This window comes from Trachypithecus francoisi, unplaced genomic scaffold (assembly GCF_009764315.1).
Source record: "Trachypithecus francoisi isolate TF-2019V2 unplaced genomic scaffold, Tfra_2.0 Lachesis_group10, whole genome shotgun sequence".
NCBI classification, from domain to species: domain Eukaryota; kingdom Metazoa; phylum Chordata; class Mammalia; order Primates; family Cercopithecidae; genus Trachypithecus; species Trachypithecus francoisi.
Window position 1 is genome coordinate 40,511,504 of NW_022681455.1, and position 18,783 is coordinate 40,530,286.

Genomic DNA, 18,783 nt, shown 5'->3' on the forward strand with positions numbered 1-18,783 from the left:
ATATGCATATTTAAGTTTGACTATATGCCCCTATCTATATATTCCTATATATGTTCATATATGCATTTGGGTAAGTTCCAATACTGCTTTCTCTCCATCCTGAGACGCAACACTGCTGTCCAGACAAGACCAGTAGCTGCCAGGTAACGGGAGTTCCCCAGCTCCACTACAGTTTCCATGACACACCCAGCCTCAATCACATTGACTCTATTCTTCCCCATGTACTCTTCTCCCACAAAGCTTCCCATCCAGAGACTCATCAACTCAGACAGTCAGAGCTGGAGGAGACCTCCAGGATGGATCAAGTATTCTTGATCTCTCTTGCACCATGGGCCCTTTGGCTGTCTGATGAAACTCATGGGATCCCATCTCCAAATAATCATTTTACATGCATAAAATAAAACACACAGAATTTCAAAGGAGACCATATATTCCTTGAGCGATAAGGTTCTAGGCCATGTCCTTCATGTTTCATATAAGGGAACTCATCTGTGGTCAGCATTTCGGCCCCTGGCTTCTGTCTCTCTGTGACCTTCTTACCTCTGAATGACTTGTGTGATTCTATTGCAGCTTTCCACACTTAACCTCCTTTTCTACCAGACCTAGGAAAGACCCCTTGATTTTCAAAGAACTTTCCAAGGTCAATATCATTGTCTGCACTTCTAGATGAAGAGACTAAGGTCCAGGAGGTTCAGCACAGGAGAGAGGGCTGACGCTACCTGTAAGACCCAGGGGGCTCACGTGATGTGGTCTGACTCAATCAGCGCTCAATTGGGAATGCGAAGCTCTTCTCCCTCTAGGGCTCTAAGTCCATTCTAGGGCTGCTTAGAGGACCCAGCAGAAGTCTCCCAGAGGAAAGAGACTGCCTGATGGTGAAGCCAACCCAGAGAAAAATAGAACTTCGGGGAGGTAAGAAACTGAGAATACAGGTTTGTGGGGACCTTTGATCCAGCTGAACCTGAACCAGGTTCCTGACTTATTAATGACATGAGTCAACACACTCCCGCTCCCTTTCTCTCTCTTTTTTTTTTAAAGCCAGTTTGATTCAGTTACCAAAACTGAATAAGTGCATTTAGTGAGTGTCCAAACTAAGTCAGGTATTAATTATCCCTATTTTACAGATGAGAAAACTGAGGTAGGCCAGGAGAATGAAATGACCAGCAAGTGGAAAAGCCATCATTTGAATCCCACCCTTTCTGACCTCAGAGCCTTAACCATGACTGTATATGAGTCCAGGTGAAGGTCAAATGCATTCCTCCTTGAGGGAGTCAAAACTTTCAGTCAAGAGGTCTATTCATTGTCCTTGTATATCCTCCATCTGGGCTCAGAACAGAACATTCAGAAGCTCATAGCCACATGACCACTGACCATAGCCACCCAGCCGGGAGGTGTGGTCTTTCTCTACACATATCTCTCAGGCTAACCATGTGGGTTTCTTTTCTTCTTAGCCTTGTAGTTGATGTTCTTTCTATTTCCTCTTACCTGCACAAATGGCACAGTTTACCCCAGAATCCCCACAGACACCTTTGGGGAAGAGGGGTATAGATGGGAGTAGCCCCAAAGCCTCCCCATGCCCTCCTTCTTCCCCAGCCAGACACCCTCCCTGCCTTTGCCACAGCTGCTCGCTCACCTGTAAATCAGTACCTCATCGTCAGAGCAGTTGTACTGCAGCTGGTACATCTTCACCCGGGGTGCTGACTTGCTGACAGACCACTTGACCAGAGCTGAGGTGGTGGTCACTTCAGACACAAGCACAGCCCGTTCTGGGGGGCTTTTGGGAGGCTCTCCGCCCCCACTGCCTCCACCTCCCCGGCTGGTCTTGCTGGAACCAGTGATGTCTGAGAGGCGGGACTTGGGGGGTGCAGTGCGGCTGGTGCTGTTGCTGAGGTGTGGCAGCTGGACGATGGAGACCTCCACCGTGGCTGTGGCCTCTCCGGCGGCATTGGCAGCAATGCAGGTGAAGGCACCACTGTCCTGAGATGTGGTGATGAAGATGTCCAGGGTGCCATTGTCATAGACAGCGGTCCTTGAGGAGTTCCCTACCAGGCGGTCATCGGGGGCTACCCAGTGGATAAGGGGGCTGGGGTCCCCGATGGCTTTGCACTTGAGTGTGGCTGCCTGGCCCTCCAGAACCAGCAGCTTGTGTGTGTGCTGGGTGATGAGAGGCGGCTCGCACACAAACTCCTCCTCACGCACATGCCAGAAGTAGCGACCCTTGAGGCCCCCCGGGGAGCCACAGGTTTCCAGGTCGTCATCTCGCTCGAGCCTCCGCAGCCAGAGAAGCTCACAATTGCAGTGAAGTGGGTTACCCCCAAAACTAAAGGACAAGGGTGGGGCAAAGGGCGTGGCTGTCAAAGCCGAAGCCTGGGAGCGGGCAAAGATGGGATCAGGGGGCAGCTTCTGCAGCCGGTTGGAGGTGAGATCCAGGCGGGCCAATTTCTGCAGGTCTGCAAAGGTGCCCTCAGCAATGTGGTCCAGCAGGTTGTGGTCCAGGCTCAGCTGGTGGAGGTTGACCATGCGCCGCACGGAGTCCCACGGCAGGCCATGGAGGTTGTTGTAGGAGAGGTCCAGGTCCTCCAGTGTCAGCAGGAAGTCCTCAAAAGCCTCATCTGCAATGCCACCCAGCTGGTTGTTGTTCACAATAAGGTGTTGCAGGTTGACCAGGCCCCGGAGGGTGTCCTCCCCAAGGCTTGGCAGCCGATTGCTATCGAGATGCAGGGAGCGGAGGCTCTCGAGGTCCAGAAAGGAAAAGGGCTGGATGTGGCTGATGGTGTTCCTGGACAGGGTCAGGTCCACCAGCCCCGTCATGTTGGCAAAGTCCTGGCGGCTGATGTGGATGATGAAGTTGCCGCCCAGACGCAGCTCCACTGTCCGCCGGTCAATATCAGGGGGTACAAAGAGCAGCCCCTTGGAGGGGCACAGGGTACCCAGTGACTCAGACAGGTTCTGGCAGACACAGTACTTGGGGCAGGCGTCGACCACAGCAAACGCCATGCCAAACGCCAGCAGGCCACCAAGCAGGGTCTCCATGGTCTGGTCACTCAGGCCACGGTGCCTGGAAAGGAGAAACACAAGATTAGGGTCAGGAGGCAAATTCCTAATGCACTCACCCAGAGCTTCCTCCCTCACATTAACTCTCACTGCTTAGGGAGTGGCAGAGAATGGCACGTGCTCAGGCAAGACCTAATCTCTTCCACGAATCCCTCTAATGCAGTTTCACCGTTTCTCTTTTCCTTAGCTTCTATCACCTTCTAACACACTATTTAGTTTACTTATTTATGATGTTTACTTATTGTTCCCTGTATCAGTCCTACACGGTCAGCTCTAAAGAAGGCAGGTACTTTTGCCTGTTTTACTAACTGCTATATCCCAATTACCTAGCTCAATGCCTGGAACACAGTAGCTGCTCAATAACTATCTGTTGAATGGATGGATGGATGGATGGATGGATGGATGGATGGGATACCATACCATTGGCTTATCCAATAATTGAGTTTGAGAGGATGTTATGGCTGTATTTTGAGACATAATTTTACCTTCTTAATTGGTTTAGGCTTAGCATAAAATTAAATTGAACCAGCATTCCTTAAGAATGATGTTGTAGATAAGAAGAGAGTTGGTGCTGAGAGACTCCGGGGTCAGTGGGGAACTGTTTCACTAAAGAGAATCCACATAGTTCATGAATCTTTGAGAATGTGGGAAGTGAAGAAGGAGGTATGATGGGAGGCAAAGGAGTGAATTCTGAACCGTTTGTAAGCAATTAGCCTCTGTCTGGACCCTCACATACATCAGCTCTTTTGGACTCTAGGAAATCCCTTCAGAAGGAAGGGATTATCTATACACAGATGAGGATTGCTCATGGCCTCAGAGCCTCCTTTGGATATTTACTCACAAGTTACCTTCTCCCAGAGGCCTTCCCAGATGCTCTTCCATGATCATCCCCGCCCCGCCCCACTGCATAGCCCTCTGCTCTGCTCTGTATTTTCTTCTTGAAACTTCTCTATCAACCTACTCTATGTTTTACCTATTTGTGTTCTTTATAGTTTGTTCTTTTGCTCTAGCAGTAAAGCCCCAAGAAGAAGGGACCTCTTTTTATTCACCACTGCATGCCTAAAGCCTAAAGCGCTGCCTGGCACATAGTAGGTGCTTTTACAAGAATGACTATGTAAGAAAGAAAGGAACAGAAATCTGACTCAGGTCTTTGTGCCTCCAAATCTCAACAGTTTCATCACTATCCTGTGTTGTACTAAATGTGGCCTTATTGATGTAGTGCTTCTTGGGTCTTTACTGCTAGAGCAAAAGAACAAATGATAACCAGTCGAGGTGGACTTTTGGAAAATCATGCACACTGATTGTGTAGCACTATGCAGACCAGCATTTCTCAAATTGCCTTTTTTTTTTTTCTTTTTCTTGAGACAGAGTCTCACTCCATCTCCCAGGGGAGTGCAGTGGCGCAGTCTCGGCTCACTGCAACCTCCACCTCCGTGGTTCCAGTGATTCTCCTGCCTCAGCCTCCCAAGTAGTTGGGCCTACAGGCACATGCCACCATGCTCAGCTAATTTTTTGTATTTTTAGTAGAGATGGGGTTTCACCATGTTGGCCAGGCTGTTCTCAAACTCCTAACCTCAGGTGATCCACCCACCTCGGTCTCCCAAAGTGCTGGCATTACAAGTGTGAGCCACCGTGCCCAGCCCCTCAAATTGCCTTCTAGATGTACTAATTACAGTTCTGCAAAATGGCTTCCAAGGCCAGTAAGTTGGGGGAAGCATTGCCTACTCTTGCTTTCTCTCACAATAGCTCTATGCGCAGGAGCAAGTTTAGAAGAATTGAGAAATTCTGCTGCAGTGAAACACTAAATTAATATTTAATTTTGCATTACTCCTATTTCTTTTTACTATAAAGACATCCCTTTTTAAAGCAACAGTAATATGTGTGTGTGTGTGTATATATATATATATATAAAGAGAGAGACAGAGAGATTATATATATATATATATAGAGAGAGAGAGAGAGAGAGAGAGAGATTCTTGCTCTGTCACCCAGGCTGTAGTGCAGTGGTACAATCCTAATTCATGACAGCCTGAAACTCCTGGGCTAAAGTGATTCTCCCACATTTACCTCCTAGTAATACAGGCACGTGCCGTCATGCCTGGCTAATTATTTTTATTTTTATTTCTATTTTTGTAGAGTCAGATTTTGCTATGTTGCCCAGGCTGGTCTCGAACTCCTGGCTTCAGCCTTCCCAAATGTTGGATTTACAGGCATGAGCCACCTCCCCCGGCCAATATCTTGTGGAAGTAGAGCTCCATAGCTCCCAGTTTGAGGAGCACAAATGCAGAAAAAACTAGCTTATTTTATTTTATTTATTTATTTATTTTTTGAGACGGAGTCTTTCTCTGTCGCCCAGGCTGGAGTGCAGTGGTGCTATCTCAGTTCACTGCAAGCTCCGCCTCCTGGGTTCAGGCTATTCTCCTGGACTCAGCTCCAGAGTAGCTGGAACTACAGACACCCACTACCACGCCCGGCTAATTTTTTGTATTTTTAGTAGAGATGGGGTTTCACCATGTTAGCCAGGTTGGTCTCGATCTCCTGATCTCGTGATCCGCCTGCTTTGGCCTCCTGTAATAGCTTTTTTTTTTTTTTAAAGATATGTAATATATTAAAAATCTATTCCTATCATACACTTTATTATGCATATTTGAATTCCATTATTGTTCCTCTTTAAGGGTAAATCTCCTACCCAAGACCCTTCAAGGGCCAGAGGCTTGCCCTATATTTCATCTGGAGAGAGCATCACTGTAAAGTAGAAATATGATGTGAGCCAAAAATGTGACTTCAAATTTTCTAGTGCCCATGTTTTTTTTATAAAGTAAAAAGAAACAGGTGAAATTAACTTTGATAACATATTTTATATAACTAGCTATATCCAAAATATTATTTCAACATATCATCAATATAATTATTAATGAGATGGCTAACTTTTTTATTTTACAAAGTCTTCAAAATCTGGTGTGTATTTTACCCTCAGAGCACATTTCAAATGCTCACTAGCCATATGTGGCTATTGGCTACCATACTGGGTAGTGCTGTGAACTGTAACTCACAGACCAAATATATCCTGTCATCTGTTTTTGTAAATAAAATTTTATTAGAACACAGCCATGTTTATGTGTTTACCTATTGCCTGTGGCTTCCTTTGTGCCGCCGTGGCAGAGGTGAGCCATTGCTGCATATAACATGTGGCCACCAAAGTCTAAAACATTTACTATCTTGTCCTTTACGAAAGAGTTTGCTGACCTCTGTTCTGTAGGATATGGGTTTTTTTTCCATCATGGGCACCTTCATTAAAAGTCTTGGCCAAAGTTCCACACAGCTCTGCCCTGGGCTCCCCATGAGCACCTGCTGACCCTGCCAGTCTCTGTTCTCACCAAGCTCCTACCTAAGGTAGACCAGATTCACCTTACCCAGACCCCACCAGGTCACAGGTATTGATACATGGAAGCTTTCCACCTGCCACCTTTCCAACTTGCTCTGTGCTCTAATGTGTTCTGGCCTTCTTGGTCTCTACTTGCTGGGGCCTCATAGAACAAAATGAGGATCTTCTCCATTTGCACTGAGTCTTGAGTTTTCTAGTTACACCTCCCTATGACTCATTGTGGTCACAGAACGAAGAAGGCCGACGTTTTTTTGGCTATGGCACCTGCTCAAATATAGTTGAGTGGTATTCTCTATACTAATGGGAGCACACAAACAGCCACAGCCACATCCAAGGATGTCCCTTGCTAATTAATCAAGAGGTGGTTGAGTGTGTGTGTGTGGCCGGGGGTAGTGTTCCATGGCCCCATGAGAAAGGCCATCTCTCTTATGAGCTCTTATCAATAAATGTGGCAGTGTTCTAAGTCTAGACAGCACTTCCCAACATTTTCAAGTCCTGGCACACAGGAAATGATATTTGTCAGGTGCCCCGGGCCCGGGGCTGAGGCTATTCATGGCCTGTGCTGAATATCTTCCACTGTCTCTCCAGATCCTCTCTCCCACCCCCTCCCGCCAGCTCTGCATTCTGGAAGGCTGACCCATAGGGACTGCATCTGTGCAATATAGATGGACTGCCTCCGCCATCCTTTACGCCTTTCCACCCTTGGCTGTGTCACCTGCCCTCTGGTAGAGACAGCAATGGCAACAGCAAGCAAAGAATGCCCAGACACTTCCAGATGCATATCCTGGAGCTCAGAGGCACAGAGCCCATTGTTTCAAACAGTTGTGTCCTTGTAAATTATGCTAAACAAACCACATTTTTCAAAAAGTTTGTGGAGGATTAACAAACGTCTAATGAATTCAAATCTATGACATAATAGAGCTGGGTAAATATATTTTAAGTAATCAGCATGGAAGATTACTGACAGAGAAGTGACTATTGAATCTTAATTAAAATTGTATTCTGAGAACTGTCACTTAATATATTGTTCTAACAGCCAAACAAAAGGCGGTTAAAATCCCAAGTTGGGAGGGAGACAAGGGGACTGGATGAATATGTGTAATTAGTGTATATCTAGGGTGCAAGGCCTTTCTCTTTGGGGCCAGAATTTGGACAAATGCTGGAAAGAGGAACTCCAGGCCTAGTTCCCTCTAAGTATCTTAGGGTGGTGTAGGTGGTGGAGGGCAGGAAGGATATCCTCCATCTGGGCTCACAACAGAACATTCAGAAGCTCATAGCCACAAGGCAGTTAGGGAAAAGGGCTCAGACCAGGAGCAAAGAGATAAATGAAAGTGGGCAGGAGGGGCAATGCGATTATTTGTGGGCAAAACTGAGAGAGGTGTGTGGGGATCAGAAGCGAGGCTGAAATGGATGCTGGTATCAAATGTCAGAATCAGCCTTCATAGGAGGAATCCATCTGCAAAGGAGCGAGAGCTTGTCTGCCCAGAATGTCTATGAGCCTGCTCTGGGGGGAGGCAGGGTGGCAAACAGAGGTAGGTACAGGAGAGCAGGGAGAAGAAAATCAGTCCCCAAAATGAACTTACAGCATTCCAGAAAAGCAGTCCAGTCTTGGGCATTTATCCAGGATAGAAACAGTATCTCCTCCCTTCCTTGACTGGGTTTCTTCATGCAGTCTTCACAACCCTACAAGGTGAGTGCCACCATAATTGCACAAGGTACCCTCGTGCAGGCAGAAAGAGGTGTTCCTGCTGGCCTCTGGCAGGGTTCCCTCATCTGAGCAACCTCGTGCAGTGAGCACTTTGCCCCACCCTACCTTGTGGCCCTGAATATTGTCATCCCCACTTTATCTACTAGGAAGTGAGGTTAAAAGAGGTTTGCGCCTGTCTAAACTCCCCTAGCTACCCTGGACAGAATCACAATTTAAACCAAGATCATCTGGCTCCAGGCCATGCTTAGAGTAAAGGAAGCCCCTCTGGAGGCTTCCATGTGCCTGGCGTGCAGAGACTGGCTGTCTCCACTACGGGTTTGCTTAGTAACTGGTGGCGAACCAGCTGCTTGGCTACATGTCGGCACTTGTGTTTCCTGCCTGGGGTCAGGCCTGGAAGGGACGCTGGCATTCTCGGAAGTAGAGAGGCCTAATTGGCCCAGAAAGACCCACCTGTCAGGCCCTGATAATGGTGAGTCTCTCTCACACACATACATGTGTTCAGAAATACATACTGGCAATAACAAATACAAAATTGTGGAACTAGGCTCTTGGTTTGTAATAAAAGCCTTCGGATGTGATTTTACATTAAAACAAAAGGGAGAAACAAAGATGATGACAGAGAGTGGAAAAATAATGAACATGGTGGCAGAAAAGGAAAGTTCTTGTTCCTTGGCTTGACCACAGGCTCTCCCTGTAGCCAGAGGCTTCCTCCCTTCACTCCCCTCCCTGGGCTCTGCCTCCCAGTCAGAACCACCTCGAGCTGTTCCAGACAGAAGAGGCAACAGTTAGCAGATGGCTGGCACAATGTATGTGATATCTCTCCACCCTGATTTCCATTTAAAAGATACCTTAGCAACCAGCCGAGGAGCCACCCGCCCCTAGAGCCTGTAAATCAAGTAAGATGCCTGTCTCTGCATCAGGTAAAAAGAAATGGCCCCTCCAGGGTGCTCCAGGCCTGGAAAGTGTGAATTAATAAGAGTGGGAGGGGTTGGGATCTGCCAGGGAGAGGCAGCCGCCTGCAACTTCTTTCCAGACTTCCCCTCCCAAAGCCCCACTGCTCCCCATAAATCGCACCACTCAAGGTGAGCCCTGGAGGGACCAGCTCTGGAGAAAGGGGTGGGGAAAGGAAACTTGAGTTCCACTTGGACCGGGGCATACAAGCCCAGAAACATGCTGCTTTTCTGATTTGGGAGTTGCCGGGGGTGAATGCTGCCAGCACCATGTGCCAGCTCCAGTGTGAAGCCTCTATCCCTGCCCTGCTGTCTCCAGCACATCCACCTCCCTGCAGGGTGCCCACAGACTCTCAGGAAGTGGCATTCTGAGGTTTCATCTAAGAGGTAGCATCAGTGAGTTGATTTTTAAACCTCCTTTCCAAAGCCACCCTGTATAGAGATTCTTCTAGAATCATGAGAAGAGACAGCAGAAGCAGGCTCAATGAGTGTGTGTTGGGGTAGGAGAGGGCCCCTGCTCCACAGAGATCGCAGTCTGACAGGGGAGGCACAGCCTTTGACTTCAGGAACCTCCTAGTTTGACCTTGGAGTCATGGTTTCTAATTTGAAGGTAGGGGGAAAAGAGAGAAAGAGAGAGAGAATCCCCGAGTGAGCCTCCCACTCTCAGAAGGTTCTAGCTTAGTGGCTGCAGAAAGACACCCACACAAGATAGGCAAGAACATTCCCTATTCTTTCCCCAAACAAAACCTTGGGGACAGGAGCCACATCCTGAATCTCCAAACTTCTTCGTAAACCCGGTAAAAACAGCAGTCTGGTAACACAGACAACAGGAAAAAAAAAAGACAAAATAACGTCTAAAACATCAAAAGGGCAGAATGAGCCCATTAGGCTCTTTTAAAACTTCTATTGTGCAAGATAAGCAATTGTTATCATAAGTAAGTTATTAAGCTCAGAACCGCTTCCCCTCTGTTCGCAATGACAGCATTATGCCTCCGTGTTAGCACGTCCCTGATAGCTTTTATTGTGTGGCAACATAATTATGTGTTTGCCTGCCTTCTACACTTGTGCACCTGGGAACCCCTTCTTGGCAGGGACTGTATATTGCTCAGCTCTGAGTCGATGGTAGCAAACCCAGTACCTGGCACTGAGTAGGCACCTGGGATATGTTTGAGGAGAGAATGAGTGAATGAATGAATGAATGGATGGATGCTCCAGCATGAACAGACACAGTAGCCCTTGACCCCTCTGACACCCTGTGTCCTCTGACTCAATGCAAATGCATGCTTGCAACTCTGGGGCAGGCTGAGTGTGCTACAGAATTATTGCCCCCAGAGAACAGTCCCCAACCAATGCTAGTGAGGGAAATAGAGGATAAATGCTTCAACCTCCTCACCTCCTGGGTGGGACAACTCCAAGGCACATTCTACATAGTCTTCTAGAAGTCCCTAGGAGGACCGAGCCTCAGTTGCCTTTCCCAGTCACCTGCTCATTAATGCACTGTATATGGGCCTCCTTCCTTTCCCCATCTCATTTCCCCACTTCTGTTCCCTCATTTCCTGCAATCATTACCCAAATAAACTACTTACACTCAAATCCTTATTTCAAATCACTGTTCCATTTCTGGGGAATCCAGCTCAAAGCAAACTTCTTAATTATAACTGTCATTATATAAGGGACCAACTAGCTGAGCCTGGGCCACTGTAGAAACGTGAGATGCAGGGAAATAAAAAATAATCTAAAAACCGTGCACGTTCTTGTTAATAACTAACAAACCCCAGCAACTTTCAGAGGAAGGAGACCTCAGTTCACATACCAATGATTGGTAGTAATAGTTTAATGGAAAACGTCTTCTATCCAGGGTATTCACGACCTGGGCTGTGCGGCACTCGCCGTCTGTTGTCTTGAGACATGTGTGAGCCAATGTGTGAATGAGTGTCTGTGCATGAATGGAGGGAGGCCTATGCACGGATGGGGTGAGGGGTGTGAACGCGGAGGCTGGAATGTGAATGGAGAGGTGTGTGTGTGTGAGGAAGATCTGTGCAATAGTGGGCGTGTGTGACTGAGTGCTCCTGAGGGCGTGTGAGTGAGGGGGCCTCACATGAATGAAGGTGAGTGAATGGGTGTGTCTCTTGATGGAGGGCTGTGTGGGTAAAGGAGGGCCGGGTTTCACCAGTAGGGGCCTGGATATGAGTGAGTCCGCCTGAGGAAGGGAGAGGGAGCACAGCTTGTTTGTTCAGCTTTGATGGAAACAAATGCTATTTTCCTGCTGTGTTGTCAACTTCGAATGCATTAATCTTCATGGTTGCCTGTGATCTGTCCCTGCTTTGGGGACACAGACAACCCACAGGCTGGCAGCTCTCAGCGTCAGTTTAGACCTTAGGCTGCTCCTCCTTTCCCCGCCTATCAGCCTCCACTCCAGCCTACAGGTGTGAGTACGTGGGGGCTCTCGTGTCACACAATGAGATTTTTGCTTTGAATCAGTCATGACTTTGAAGATTTTTTGTCTAAACTGCCCCGACCCCCAACACTGCCCATGTTTCAAGCATCTTTAATTCTCAAGCAAGGTTCCAACCCTAGGAACCTGGATGGAGACCAGAGTTCCTGGATGGAAACTTCTCACCCAGAGGCTGAAGGTGGAGAATGCCCAGGAATGCATTTCTAGTCACCAGGGCCTTGCCGGGCCTTTCTCCCTCACCCAAGGTCTTCCCCAGCAGATCCAAATGCCAGGTTCCAGGCCTTGTTATCTCAACCCCTTACTCCCTCCGGCTCTGAATCACAGAGCACCCCAGTTCACTAACATACCAGCACCCTCTGCCCTCCATGGGCCTCGGCCTTTTACTAGTGTCCATCCAGGGGCAACCTCAGTGCAGGATCCTCTCTAGGACGGGGCTAATGAAGGGAGCAGTGGGGTAAATAATGCAAAGTGGCAGATAATCCTAAACTCATTTCCATTTGGCTGGGGAATGTTCACTCTGTGATTTACCCTCCTCTTTACTGTTGGCCCAGGTGAAAATTAAAATAGGCTTTTCTTTTTCAACCTACACAGGATAGAGGGTAGGCAAAGGCTAGGAGGCTAGGTAGCATCAAAGGTCACTGCGGCTAGACTCCATAATTACAGGCTGACACAAGACTTGAAAGTTACTGCAGGTAGGGGTTGTATTTCCTTCAGCAGACTGGGACTCCTAGAGGACAGGGCTGAGTCTCCCCTCAGACTGAGACCCTCTGAGGATGGAGCTGGGGCTCCCTGAGGACAGGGCCCCATCTCCCCTCAGACTGGGGCTCCCTGAGGATGGATCTGCATCTCCCCTCAGTGTGGCGCTCTGTGAGGACAGGGTTGTATCTCCCCTCAGACTGGGGCTCCCTGAGTCAGGGCTGTTTCCCCTCAGACTGGGGCTCCTTGAGAGGGCTGAGTCTCCCCTCAGACTGGGCCTCCCTGAGAACAGGGCTGGGTCTCCTCTCAGACTGGGGCTCCCTGAGGATGGGACTCTGTTTCCCCTCAGACTGGGGCTCCCTGAGTCAAGGCTGTTTCCCCTCAGACTGGGGCTCCTTGAGGAGAGGGCTGAGTCTCCCCTCAGCCTGGGCCTCCCTGAGAACAGGGCTTGGTCTCCCCTCAGCCTGGGGCTCCCTGAGGACAGGGCTGGGTCTCCCTGAGGATGGGACTCTGTTTCCCCTCAGACTGGGGCTCCATCAGACAGGGCAATATCTTCTTTCTGTATACCAAGGATAAGCCCAAATTTCTGCCTCCTGGGTCTGAGGCTAACACGAGCAACGTCCTCCTGTTTCCTCACAGCCACCTCTCCTCACTGCATGGGGCCCTGCTGAGGGTCTGGTCTCCCTGAACACCCCTCCTGGTTGTGTAGAGCTGGGCCTCAGCAGGGCCTTGCTAGGTTGCGTCTCTTGAGCATCATGTCCTCAGGCTGCTCTGTGGAGAGTCTCATTACACAGGCCTGCGGTTATCACCCTGCCCTGTTATTATGTGTGTGGTGTAACATTACGCATAACATATTTAATCTTGGGCTCCTAATAACCCCTCTTATTATTAAAACAAAAATAATTTAGAAAATCAAATTTCCTTCCTGAAGGGCATTTGTGTTTCATTTGCCTGTTTGTGGGCGGTCAGGCAGGGCTGCTGCAGTGGAGAACAAGTTACAGACAAAGGGATCTCATGTTGTACCGGCAAGGTCTGGTCTTTCCTTGGCCTTGGGACAGCATCTTCACCTGTTGACCAACCTGGACTTATAGGAAACCAAGATGCACAGAAACAAGATGACTTTTCAGCTGTAACTACCTTTACTGTTTTTGAGCCCCCAAAAATTATTTCAGTAAACATAATTCATAGAAAACAGCTGCAATAGGGAAAAGGCCCATTTGGGGGATTCCCACGATAGGCTGCCCTATCTCACAAGCATTAGCCAGCTCTGAAGTATTTACCAAGCAGCCGCGAAAGGGTCAGGATGAGTACAGATCCGGACTTCCAGGGCCTTTGAGGGCAAAGAGAGGCTAGGCCTATATGCCATCTCTATCCCCACGCACATGCTACAAATGCTTCCCTCAAGACCAGGTATCATCCAGGCCCTGGATCCTTCCTCCCACTTTGCAAAAGGCAAATGGAGCAGAGTCTCTCTGCCTGCGGCTTTGTTTATTGTTCACCTGTGTCCTGGCAGTTCTGGGGAGAAGAGGTAGAGACACATTATCAGTCAGGGGCTTGAGAGGAAACAGATGAGAGAATCTAAGCAGTAGCTGAAGGATGTTTGATGAAGGGACCATTTAGAGAGATGTGGGCAGGGTGGGGGAACCAAGAAGAGGTGGTGTAGCACCCAGGGGGTGGCAACACAGGGGAGCTACTCAGCCTTCTACCCCTAGCATAAAGGGACAAAGATAGAGGGCAGTTTCTAGAACCCAGCCAGGGCATAGCCATGGGAGAAGACTTGTCCAACAGGAGGATGTAGCCCTAAGTAGACAGACGCAGCTCACTGATAACCTCACACTGGGAGGGAGCTGGCCAAGGGAATTAGCCTGTCTCTTTCTCCACCCTCTCACCACCTGCTGACGCCTCCCAGTGGCCAAACCCAGTGAGAGGCCAAGGGGTAAGGAAACGTGCATGCAGTTGTCCGTACAGGTCAGCCTACCCGGGCACAGAGCAGGGCAGTTAAAGGTGGAGAGTTTATTTGGAGGAGCAAATAAATGAAAAATAACTAGCACAGACAGAGGTAGTCCTTCTCTCTTTTCAGCTTTCTCAATGAGTTATTGGATAATTAAGGCACTTGGAAGTATAGGAAAATGAAGAAGGGAAAGAAGGGGGAGAAGGAGAAGGGAGAAAGAGACAGAGACAGACAAGAGAGATTAATCCATTGGAAACAACAAACCCACAGACTCAAAAGCAGTAAATATGAATTCAATTTGGTTTTGCCATTTACAGAACCCAGCCTTCTAAAGAGCTGACAGGCCGATCAGATAAAAGCCGCTGTTGCCACCAGGACAGCACATTTAAATTTTTATTGCAAACACCAGGCTCCATTACCCTGGGATTTGCTCTCTGCATTCCTAATGTTGTCTTTCTTCGGGTGGGAATGGGAGTATCCTGACTCTCTCTTACAACCGGATACAGCAGGAAGAGCATGCATAGGAGTTCCATAAGCTCGGTCCCTGCACTGACCCAGCCTTGAACCTCAACAAGCCACTTCTCTTTGTGCCTCAGATTCCTCATCTGGGCAATTAGGCTGGATGGGGGTCATCAATTCAAGTTTATTTCTAGCCCTGGTTTGACTAAATGTAGGCAAGGAGCAGTGAAGACTCAGAAAACCCTAGCAGTTCAGTTCACCCTGCCCAGTCTCCCTCTCAGTCCTCAAGTCCAAATAGGGCTTCTTTTTCCCTGCTTTGCAATATTTACTTCTCCATTTCCTCCTGTCTCTGTCTTCTTCATCACTTTTTTTTTTTTTTTTTTTTTTTTTTACCTCCAGTCTCCTCCCTGGTGACTTTGTTTGCTGTCAAGAGCTGGAACATTGCAGTCAAGCCCTTCCTCCTTCCTGCACCCCCTCCACCTCACCCCATGGGGACCTGCTTTACTCAGCAGCAATGATTCAACCATTCAGTTAGGCTTCTGTCAAGCACCAGCCCCACGTGGGCATGCAGACACGGGGTGGTGGAAAGAGCTGAATGGGACATCTTCCCTCTTCTCAGGAGGAGCTTACAAACACATACCTGGATAGGAGCAATCCAAGGGAGGAGAGAAGTATCTACAGGGTGTCTGGCGTTTTACACGTTACTTCATTTAAACCATTCACTAATGCAATACCATCTACCCATTTTATAAGTGGAGAAATTGAAGCTTAGGAAGCTTCCACACCTTGTTCAATAACTTATGACAAAAGGCAGAGTTGGAATCCCAGTCCAGGCATGCCCTAGCCCCTCCCAGATGACACTGTTCTCAAGGCAGAGAGCAGAGGAAGTGATAAAGTGTTATGGGAATTCTATGGAAGACTCCCCCACCAACTAGGGTAAGGGAACGCTTCTTGGAGCAGGTGGTGCCGATTGTGGCCTTGAATGGTAGGTGGTAGGATTTCAGCAGCTTGGGCCAGTTGTCTTAATGAGGACATTCAAGAGGGAAGAACAAAGATTCAAGGTATTGTGATTGGAGAGAGGTGGATCTGCCAAAGGGGAACAATTACAGGAATCTTTTTTTTTTTTTTTGGAGACAGAGTCTTGCTCTGTCGCCCAGGCTGGAGTGCAGTGGCGTGATCTCGGCTCACTGCAAGCTCCACCTCCCCTGTTCATGCCATTCTTCTGCCTCAGCCTCCCCAGTAGCTGGGACTACAGGTGCCCACCACCACGCCCGGCTAAGTTTTCGTATTTTTAGTAGAGATGGGATTTCACTGTGTTAGCCAGATGGTCTACATCTCCTGACCTCGTGATCTGCCCACCTCAGCCTCCCAAAGTGCTGCGATTACAAGTGTGAGCCAACACACCCAGTTACAGGAACCTTATAAAGGAAGTATCTTCAAGAGGCCCCGGCTTGAGAAGTGCTGGCTTAAGAAGCTTGACTTACTGGCAAGGTGGCTAGTGGTAGGCACATGGCCTCTGGGGTCCAGCCACTTTGTAGGACTAAGGAGTCCCCCCAGCTTCAATCCTGGCTTGCCTCTTTCTGGCCCAGTGGTCTTGGGCAAGTTGCTTGACCTCTCAATACCTCAGTTTCCTTACCTGTAAAATCGAATAATCTTACAAAGTTGTGGGGATTGATTGAGTCAATCCTGTAAAACACTTAACCAGGGCCAGGCACACAGTAAAATCTCAAAACAGCGTTTCCCATTACAGTTCTTATTAAGGGCACTCTCTTTAAGTTGTGACTGGCTGTTCTCAAGGAGAAGCTTTAGTAAAGAATGAATTTTAGATTGCCAAAATAAAAAGCTGAAATGTAAAACATATTCATAGAACTCAGCATCTCCTGGGGACCTCACCACTAGTTTAGGAAATTCTGCTGTTGTGGGTTAGATGGGCAGGAATAGAGCCGTGACTAGGAAACAATAATCAAATCTTCCTCCAGCCTGGCCGCTCCTGAATCCAAGATCAGGCTGGGTGTAGTTTGGGTGCAGGAGGTCTCCTTGCCTAGAAGAAAGGCAACCAGCAGTGGAGAGATTTTTTTAATTTTTAATTTTAATAAAGAAAGAGGCATTCCAAGGCAAAAGTGGCTAGGGCCCACAAAGGTGATCATGCAGCCCTGCTCAGGGGCACTTTCTGGGCACCTGTTATGGGGGATACAGAGGAGAAAGGATCTCCCCCTTCCCCGCTGCCCCTGCATTCCTCCTCTCTGATCATTATAGGCTTTTTAGTAACCCCCCACCCCCAGCAGCTTCCTCACTGCCAATGGCCTTGCCGGCACAGGTTCATCAGGCTTCTGTCACTGGGGCTAAGTGTATTTATTGTGCTACATCATTAGCGGTGATACGTATACGTTGAACACCTGCTGTGCTGAGCGCCATACAGAGTCTGAATAAACAGTTTCTTTCTGTCCTCTGGGAGGCTGCAATCAAATGCAAGACAGAGTCTGCACAGAGGAAGACACACAATTATCTTCTTCCAGTAGGAGAGAGAGATGTGTAGGCAGGGGACAAATGACAAAAACAAAATCTGCCCTGTTTCTCCTTAAAACTCGACCTCCCAAAGAAGTGGGAGCTGTGTCCCCCCTCAGACTGGGGCTCCCTGAGGATGGGGCTGTGTCTCCTCTCAGACTGGGGCTTCCTGAGGATGGGGCTGTGTCTCCTCTCAGACTGGGGCTCCCTGAGTCAGGGCTGTGTCTCCTCTCAGACTGGGGCTTCCTGAGGATGGGGCTGTGTCTCCTCTCAGACTGGGGCTTCCTTATAACAAGGCCACACATTCCCTCATAATCCTATTAGTTTTCCAAGAACAAGGTATTTCTACTTTCTCTATTCAAGGCAAAAGACCCCACCAACCTTCTCATTAATCTCAAGCAAAGCATGTCCCCACCGTATGCCTCAGTTTTCCTGTGTAAATGAGGACATTAATTACCTTTAAAGTTGTGGTAATGTTATGACATTAACCTCAAACTCAGAATTCTGCCTCACTCTCAGGCTTTCTTCTTTCCCCAAATTTGGCTACCTTTAACATCACCATAGGCAGAGCTGTCACCATCCCGTGATGTCTTCTTCCACCTGAACTAAATGGGGACCTGAGTTTAGAATCTTTCACAAGTTTGTTCCCAAGCCTTTATTTTTCTGTGAACTTCTCAGAAGCTGAAAGACTTGACTTTAGCTCAAATAATTCTCACTCTTCATTACTTCAAATGTAGATGATATCATCGTCGTCATCATCATCGTCATCGTCATCAAATGGTGAACACTTGAATGCTGATTCTATGCTAAGCATTTTCTGCTTTAACACATTTCATCTTCCCACCCACCCTAAGAAGTGGGTGTGGTAATTATTTCTATTTTACAGATAAGGTGAGGCCCATCAAGGTGTTTAGGTGATTCACTCTGGGTGGCCTACCTAGTAGGTGGACCCTCATCCATCTGGGCTCTCAAAGAGCTCTGTAGACATTGCCAGAGTCTAGGGACCCTAGGACTGACCTCTGTTCTCCATTAGAATCAACCAACAAAATGTACACAAGGCTCTAGCCAAACAGCAATCACTTTACCATCAAGCACTGATATTAACTGATAATTAACCAAGAAAGAATGGGGAGCATGCCCTGGAGTTTCAGGGAGGCAGGCCCAGCCTTTAGGTGTCAAAAGCCATGAGTGCTCCTAGTAGGGCAATAGCCTGTGAGAGACTGGGAGTGTGGGTCCTCTTGAGCAGTGTCCTTCACACCCATGAATCCTTCCTCCACTCATACCCATCGCTTGGCCTTGGGATTTGTGGGCTTGCTGAGTTGGGGAAGCAGCTCACACCTTCCCACTATGAAGAGGAGAAACACAGTCAAGTGCTTGGCAGAGGCAGTGTGTTTTGTGCTTCTCTTGCAACCCCCTGGGTTTAGTGCACCCACCAAGTGTGTGCTCCCTTCCAGATCCCACTTCTGGTAGCCTCAGATAGGGTGAAAAAATAATTATTTTGAGAATCAGGAGATCAGGGCGAGCCTGAGGCCAAAAGAGACTCACGTCTGCCAAAGTAATAATGATACCCAACAAATATATACAAATCGTAAATTTACAATTAAAGATAAAAATGAAAAAAAT

The 18,783-nt window shown here is 48.1% G+C and overlaps 1 protein-coding gene across 1 annotated transcript in view; it reads right to left on the reverse strand.

The window, feature by feature from the left end:
* Positions 1–3,052, reverse strand: part of LRFN2 (leucine rich repeat and fibronectin type III domain containing 2) — a 41,844-nt gene extending 38,792 nt beyond the window's left edge. The window contains exon 1 of the mRNA XM_033217063.1: positions 1,631–3,052. Coding sequence (XP_033072954.1) covers positions 1,631–3,030 — 1,400 coding nt within the window. The 5' untranslated portion in view covers positions 3,031–3,052. The remainder of the gene's footprint in view (positions 1–1,630) is intronic.
* Positions 3,053–18,783: the final 15,731 nt, after the last annotated feature.